This window comes from Otolemur garnettii, unplaced genomic scaffold, assembly GCF_000181295.1.
Source record: "Otolemur garnettii isolate 467f Iridium unplaced genomic scaffold, OtoGar3 scaffold00095, whole genome shotgun sequence".
In the NCBI taxonomy this organism is placed as follows: Eukaryota; Metazoa; Chordata; class Mammalia; order Primates; family Galagidae; genus Otolemur; species Otolemur garnettii.
The window spans coordinates 3861908-3870607 of NW_003852490.1; the positions used below are offsets into that span (position 1 = coordinate 3861908).

Consider the following 8700-nt stretch of genomic DNA (forward strand, 5'->3'; position numbering starts at 1 on the left):
GCGTTTATGGGTCCGGCGAACTAGTCCCCGACGCCAGACCCGCGGCACTCCAAGTGCCGAATTTTGGGTGCGCCTTTTCCGTTTCTTTTCATCATTTAGCGTTGTACTCGCCTCCAAGGGGCGAGTAAATGATGTTTGGAGGACTTAAGTCCCCCCACCCCACTTCTCCGACTGCGTTTAGATCTGCAGGGGCAGCGTTGCCCTGAGTTCTCACTCCCGGCGTGGCGGGTGCTAAAGATGAAACGCAGGAGTGCGACAGTTTGTGTAAGCAATGGAATTAACCTGGTACTGCTGGATTGCCTGTTGAGTATTTTGTTTCAAGTGATCGCAGTCGGGGGCATAGGCCTTGTAGTCTGCAAGCCCCGATGTAAATCCAGCGACAAGTGTGTGCACGACCCGAAGATTTTTCCACACACAGATTGATGGCTTGGACGTAACTGTCTCTTCAACCACACCCATCCCCACAGGAAATAAGACTATCACTGTCGTCTTAGATTAGGAAGGATAAGTTACACCCTGAAATACTACTTTGTACGGCATGGCCTTTATGAACTGTTGCCACAAATAAAACAAAAACTTCTAAAACGCCTTAATTTGTATTGTAGAAAATGTTATTTTATTACGCTTAAACTGCTTTTACTTTGTACCTACGTGTTGGCAGTTCTTATATTTTTACAGATTTTGATTTTGGTTAGATCAAGCGTGCTTATAAACTTCTAATGTAATGAGAGCGGGGAATACTTATGGATTTGCTGGCAGAAGTTTCCCCATTGAGATCTTGGCCGGTTTTACTCTGTAAAGGAGTCCTACGCTCCTCCTCTGTCAGAATATGGGGTTGAGATCAAGTGTGGAAATTCAGCCAAAACCTAGTTAGAAGTTTTAGTAAAAGGAATATTTAAAACGTGTCACAGAAACCACAGTAGGCTTTGCTTCAGTAGGTAATACAAACGTGGTGGGCCTGATCTCATGAACTTGGGAGTACACAATTTGGATTTGACAAGCCAGTTTTCATCCTAGCTTCCATAATTTAGTATATGGTATTTCACATTTCAGGATGAATCAGATTCAAGAATGTTGACTAACTTATATCTTGAAACTAATTTTTCAAGCATTCCATTGTAGTGAGGAGTTTTTTGCAAATTTTATAAGCTTTCAGTTTCATCAGAAACTGAAATTTCTGATGAAATAGAAATTTCTTACTGTAAGTGGATTACTTTTAATTTAAACACTGTCACGCACCAAAAAAGAAATTAAATTAGGAAATTAACTTATAAAAATTACATAAGATTTAAAACACCTCATGCAGGAAAAAAGTAGATGTTGGTTTAAATGCACTTCAGGGATATTTTGTTCACATTTTTAAGAAGACATTCTAAAGTTGTCATTTTTAAGAAGACATTCTAAAGTTGATGAAAATGCATTTTTAAGAAGGCATTCTAAAGTTGATGAAAATACTACCATAATAGAATTAGTTGTTTATTTTGAAAAGAAACTACTTGTACAGAATTTGATAATATGGCAAAATTATTTGCTGGTGGGAGTTTTAATTTGACTTAACAATCTTGTTTATGATTCACAGTATCCTGTGCTGATTACACTTTGAGTCTCTCTGATTATGTAATTTATATTGAACTTGTTATATAGGTGTGCCTCTTTGGAGCAGTCATCTAAAGAAAAACTTGAGATAGTGCACTTAGGAGATGTTTTGATTTTAGTTTCAATGTAGGAAAAAATTTTGTCCACTTGTGTGGTTAGTTGACAGTGGCAGTGTGTGAGAAATTGCTCCTTGGCATTTAGCCAATCAGATTTCTTAGATAGTCCTGGTGCAAAGATGAAGCTCTATCAAGCTCAACACAGATTCATATTACATTGCCAGACTGTCAGGCTGTGATCTTATTACTGTATAAACTCTTCAGTTCCCCAGCAGAGAGCAGACATGGTGTTCCCTTCTCTACTCTCTAACATGGAAAGCCTAAGATTCAAATACCCCTGGTACAGACGAGCAGAATTTTAGAGGAAATGATTTAGTCAAATGCTGAGCTCTTAGGAGGGAAAGCATTACATTATTCTGAGGTAATAGTCATGTTTTTGAAAATAATATAAGTAGATGTAGGGATTGCTATGAAATACGGTTTTTTAAAACCAATAAGAAAAGATTTTGAGGTTTTTTTTACACTGTATACAGCATAAAAGCAACAATAGGATTATTAAGCAAAATCAAACCTGTATCTAGGTAAAATACAGACATTGACTTCAGTACACTGGTTATTACCATATTGAAAAAGGCCACCTGCTTTTTTACATACTAAAAGAATATTTATACATATGGGGAGATACAATCCTCCACTTCATCAGCATTTCTAGCATAACAAACTAAACCTGGAAAACTCTATACTGGTAGAGAATTGTGGCAAATATTATGCTATTCTAAATAGGAAAAACATTTTATCTGTTCATTTTAGCCTTTACTGAGTACCATACAAAAAAACTCTGGCTACACTAAACAGTGAGCTTCCTTTTGAAGTATTTAGTAACATGTTTTGCCTTCCTGGAATCCTCTTGCCTCTCTCTCTGCTTCTCTAACTCCTACTTATCCAAAGGTCTCAGCTTAAATACCATTTCCATAAAGAAACCTTCCCTGAAATCTCAGCTGAAATTGGGTCCCCTTAGAATGTTCTGTCATGTCACTTCTCATAGTTTGTGATTACCTAGGTGTTTATGAGAATATTTGATATCTGTCTTGGTAAGAGTAGTGACATGTCTATTCTGGTCCATTGCTGTTTAACTCCAGTGTCTCTCATAGCAGTCTGGTAAATAATAAGTACTTGATAAAAATTAAATGAAAATGCTGTTGTTAGAGCTTCTTCTAAATTATAGATTGTTAAAATATAAGATAATTGTATACATGGGGGAGAGGAAAATAGATCAACTTGTGATAGTATGGAAAGTAACCTTCAAGTGAGACCCATAACATCCTAATAATAAGGCCAGCCAGGCTCAAGCTGCCTTAAATTCCCTGCCTTTGATTTCTTTCAACATTGAGGACAAATTATGTTAATTCATTTGAATGTAATAGGTGACAGATAACTCTCCAAAAGAATATTTGATATGTTCCTAATAAATAGAAATGCTTGTCAACTAGACATTGTTTGAGCCTCTAATAGCTGTTAGAAACAGACATAATCGATAAATAATTTATAAGTTAATAAGATGTACTATTTCGACTTGGCACCTATAGCTCAGCAGCTAGGGAGCCAGCCACATACACTGGAGCTGGCAGGTTCAAATCCAGCCTGGGCCTGCTGAACAACAATAACTACAACCAAAAAATAGCTGGCGTTGTGGCGGGCACCTGTAGTCCCACCTACTCGGGAGGCCAAGGAGAATCAAGGCTTAAGCCCAAGATGAAACTTCTTTGAAAGCTGGCAAATATCATTTTTACAGATGAGAAAGTGTAAAAATGGCATTCTACCAATAGTGACATAGTGAGACTCTAGCTCAAAAAAAAAAAAAAAAGAACTATTTCAGTTTTCTAACTGAAACATAAAGACAAAACTAAGCAACATAGCAAGGTTCCTCTAAGTTAGAGTTATTAGATTTCTTTTCATGTTTAGTCTTAAATATGTACAAATATTTTGTACCCTGTATCTTGTTGCATCTTAACAGACAAAATCAGGGGTCTGCAAACAAAACAAGGAGAGAAAAAACAGATGGGATGAGTGGGCAGAAACTAAGATGATAGCTCCTTAGTTTCTTTTATTTGTGTTCATGCTGAAACTTAAAATCATTTTATACAATAACATATATAAACAGTTAACATTAGTTCTGGTAAATTAGTCAATGTTATTAGACAGTGTTTGGCTAGTATGACTAGGCACATAATAAAATGGAAATTTACTGAGAAGCAGCCATCAAAATAAATTATTAAACACAGTGGCATCTTGTATTTTGAAGTTGTTAACTTGCATACAGTGTTATTCATAGATAATTTACTACTTGATTGAGATAAATACCTACTCAGTTAGATATGTTATGGAACTAACTACCTCATGAAACAACCTGTTCCATTGTTAGGTTTTTGAATGTGGAATGAAATAGAAAGAATGTGGGCTTTGGAATTAGAAACTTGATTTTGGATCTCATTTCCATCACATATTAGCTATGTAGTAATGGGTAAGGGACAACTTCTTTGAAGCTCTGGTTCCTTTTCTTTAAACAGAATTAAACAGATCTCCTATTATTAGTACAAGAATTTAATAAAGTATCATTTTGCACTTGGAGTGTTTAGCATAATGTAGGAACTTAATTGTTAATCCTTTTAACTGATTACTATGAACATTATTGAAATGTATTGAGCACTTACTGTGAGCCAGCTACCCCGTATAGGTTCCTTACATGGAGTAGCTCAGTCCTTACAACCTGTGAGGTGATTAAGTAGTGCTAACATCTTCATTTTACTTCTCCCTTCTGCAGTGATACAAATTAAAACCAGTTCTATTAACACCTCTTCAAATATTTAAAAACCACTTATTCTGTCTATATGGGATTGTTAGCATATTTTGTTGTTGTTGTTGCGTGACATTTTTTCACCTTTATTTGGAGGTGCAATTTAAAAAAATGAATATAGCTCTGAAAATGTGAGCCATAGAAATAAACTGACTAGCAGGAAGTATACAGATTTATGCTTATATGTCCTCAGTGTCCTAGACCACAGGTTTGCATTAGCTCTTTTAATCATCCTTTATATTACCAGTTCACAATCCCTTCTCATGTAAATAGCCAGCATTTTCCCATTTCTCTATTGCATGTTTAACTTTCTGAAACTAAATGCAAAGCTTTACATGTATCCTTAATTTGCATTTTAACTAGTGTATTTCTCCCAGAATTGTTCAGTCTGAGGATTTTGTAAGCATGTCTTCTGTGTGTTTATTGTCACATAAAAGAAAAACTACAGAGGGCTAAGGACAGAGTTCCAAGGCACTCCCCTAAAGACTCCTCAACTAAGTTGACATAGAGCAGCAAACTTAACTCAGGTACACTACAATCCACTCACACTCAAGCAACGTATTTACAAAAATAGCATGGAAAGCCATCTTGAATACTATTTTTGTTAGAATACACTGTCTTTTTTTTTTTTTTTTGCCTTTACTAATTGTGTGATCTTGGGCAAGTACTTTAGACCTCTGCTTTTGAAACTATATATGTAAAATGAGTTGTTTCGAAGACTAAATGAGGTAGTACAGAGTGCTTAGAGCAGTGTCTGGCATATAGTAAGAGCTCAATTAATAGAAACTATTATTATTATTTCCTCCGTCTAAGAAGTGTAATAGTCATTAGTTTCCAAGATATAAATGTGATTTAGTATTACTTGTTCTGTTTGAGTTTATGCTGACATTTATCTAGTGATCTTCATGTTCTCTAGTTATTCACAAACCATTTGCTTCATAATTAAGTTTATCTGTAATTTCTGAAATTTGCTTTCCCACTTCTTCAGCCCCCAGGACTTGAAGCAAACTCTACCCATCTTCTGTGTTTCTGAGCTCTTCTCCAAGATGGTAGGAATCAGCTTTGTGATTACACTTGCTAATTGCTTTAGTAGTATGGAATGGATTGTATCTGTGTCTAGAGACTCAAACTCACATATAGTTCTAGTCTCACTCATTAGGCTCAGGTTTCAGTTTTCAAAGTTTTTCTGCAGCTTTAATTTAAAAGTTGTTGGAGAAAATAAAATAAGCAAAATATTGGTTGAGCAATCTATATGATCTCGCTATCTTAGCAGCATCCTCTGAGCAAGGAGTGTCTCAGTTACTTGCTCTGTTCGAGAATTGTATGTTACCGTGGAGAGAGCTTTGAGTGAGAAAGTATGAAACCTGAGGTCTAATTCTCACTCCACTTAATAGCCCATGTAATGCTTAGCAAGTTGCATTACACCATATGCCTCAGTTTTCTCATCTGTAAAAATGATATTTGCCAGCTTTCAAAGAAGTTTCATAAAACATTTGTAAACTATCAAGTACTATACAATGTAAGATGGAATAATATTTATTAAAATTTAGCTATAAAAGGTTTTATCTTTAAACATTTCTAATTTAGTTTTTTTCTGAGGTTCTTCATTCCTAATACTGTATCTGTATGTTCTTGTTCTTCTGTTATGTTCATTCTATTTGAGCACCATTAACAACTCTGCACAGAGTCCCTCTACAGTAACACTGAGTGCTTCACCTTTTTTCATCATTGGAATTCTTTATGGGTATCTAGGTGGAACTTAGAAAAATCATTTCTTATGAGCCATTTTGCTTAGCCATGCAGAGTTATGCATTTTTCTTTACTTTTTGAACTGTGCCTTTCTAAAAACTATGACACATATTTAACTGTACCTAGTGTTTTCTTTATTATTATTAGAATTCTCTATGGTTTGCAGCCATTATCACTCTGAACATGCCTGATCTTGCTTAAGCAGGATTGGGCCTGGTTTGTACTTAGATAGGAGAAATGCCTTATAACGAGAACACTTTCTTCCACGTTCCTATTCTAAGTATGTCAACTTTCATACTTTGTTGGTCACTCACTGTTCAGTATATCCCCTTTTGCTTCCTTAGCCTTCTGAAAGGAATTTTCAACAAAACAAGTCAACAGTCATATTTTGATAGAATTAGGCTTTTAGTGCAAAAAAAGAATACTCTTATCTGTGTTAGGAAAGTACTATACATCTTTTTATGCCTGAGTTACAGGTAATTTATGTCTGTGAAAATGTCAGTTTTACTCCTCTTTTTTGTCCTGTCATAACTCAGTTGTGTAATTATAGAATAAAAGTGTTTGATCTTCATCAATTAAAAAACAGATTTTTTTTTTTTAAGTATGTAGTCTTCACATTTCAGATATTGCTAGGGAGTGTCAGGTGTATTTTTGAGCAGGAGACATTCCCTAAAATCATATCCACAGTAAAAAATGGCTCTGATAGCTAGACAAAAATTGGCTACTCATTAGGACTTATTAGTGAATTATAAACATATGGCCAAAATTTATCATGTTAAAAATTATAGGTAATTTTTAAATTAATTTCATATGAATGTAAAATATTAAAATCCTTTTTTAAAATTCCTTCTAGGCTGACTGCATTTCAGAAAGCATCAACTTTTCTCGATGGACCTAGTCATCAAGTGAAATATGCCAATACTATTTTAAGAAGCTTTGTACTTCATATAAAAAAGTCTCCCCCTCAAATGAAAATGGGGGCATTTGAGGAGTGATTTAAGATATGGACATTTGAGAAGGTGTCCCATCAAATCAGTGAACCTAAAGATAAGTACTGAACAGATTAATCTAAAATACTTGCTATTATTTAAGCCAAGAGGATTTCATCTTGACAGAAAAGCAACTTTTATCCAATATGTATTTTCTGGGATTAAAGAGACAAGAACAGACTTAAAAGAAAATAGTTGAAGATGTTTAATAAATAAGCACTGTCAGCTGTATTCTGATTAAGATAACTAAGTGATGTTAAATATAAATCCCTGGTTGTGGTCCTAAAATTAAGACACTTTTTTGGTGGAACTAGTATTAAGAGAAGTAGCACCATTTGTGCATTCAACTCACTGATAAAACTTATGATCATCGGCATGAGTGGCTTAAAAGAGAAAATAAAGAAGCTTTCAACTAAATCCAAAAGTGCAGTCATTTTTTTTTTGCTATTATTTTAAAAAATTATTCCTAATCATTTAAAAAGACTTAATAGTTACTCTAAAGATAAAAGAAAGCAGATGTCTGCAAACAATTCCCCTCCATCAGCCCAGAAGTCTGTATTACCTGCACCTATTCCTGCTGTGCTTCCAACTGCTTCTCCGTGTTCAAGTCCTAAGACAGGACTCTCTACCCGACTCTCTAATGGAAGCTTCAGTGCACCATCACTCACCAACTCCAGAGGCTCAGTGCATACGGTTTCATTTCTACTGCAGATTGGCCTCACACGGGAGAGTGTTACCATTGAAGCCCAGGAACTATCTTTATCTGCTGTCAAAGATCTTGTGTGCTCCATTGTTTATCAAAAGGTACTGTGCATGCTATTCATGTCAATAGTTTTTCTAGGTGATACTGTTACCATTGCTTCTCTGTAAATTGCACATAAAACAATGAGTTAACACATATAGATCCATCAATTCTGAGCGTTTTTGGAAGAGTCCTAATAGACTATGAGCCTAAAGTCTGAAATCTGAGAGTCTAATTGACAACCTACATCCCAGATTTAAAAGACCACTATCTTTTGTCTCTTAAGAACAGGAAAATCTGTATAAAGTCAAGGAGGCATAAGAAATATTATTTAAATGTTTTAGAGACAGCTGGAGGTAGAGGGTATAAGGAATTAAGGTGGCATGGGGGCACACCAGCAACTAAGTCCCACATCCACACCTCATTTTTTCTAGATGCCTTGTGTTCTGCCCTCTCTTTTTGACCCTTTTTCTTCTTTTTAGAGCCTGATCATTTTTCAGATAACCTATATTAAACTGCTACTTATCACACTCTTTTAAAAAAAATAGGTAAATCAATTTTGAATATGTATTAAAATATATGAAAATTTGAGGCTCGGCGCCTGTGGCTCAAGCAGCTGAGGCGCCAGCCACATACACCTAAGGTGGCAGGTTCGAATCCCCAGCTCGGGCCCGCCAAACAACAATGATGGCTGCAACCAAAAAATGGCCAGGC

The 8700-nt window shown here is 35.5% G+C and overlaps 1 protein-coding gene across 2 annotated transcripts in view; it reads left to right on the top strand.

Annotated features, from left to right (window-relative positions):
• PRKD3 (protein kinase D3) overlaps window positions 1–8700 on the top strand; it is an 89986-nt gene that overhangs the window by 430 nt on the left and 80856 nt on the right. The window contains exons 1-2 of one of the 2 annotated variants that reach the window (XM_023516673.1): window positions 245–264; window positions 7109–8048. In XM_023516673.1, coding sequence (XP_023372441.1) covers window positions 7761–8048 — 288 coding nt within the window. In that variant the 5' untranslated portion in view covers window positions 245–264; window positions 7109–7760. Of the gene's footprint in view, window positions 1–244; window positions 265–7108; window positions 8049–8700 lie in introns of those variants that run through there. The other variant, XM_003795682.2, reaches the window with a different exon arrangement.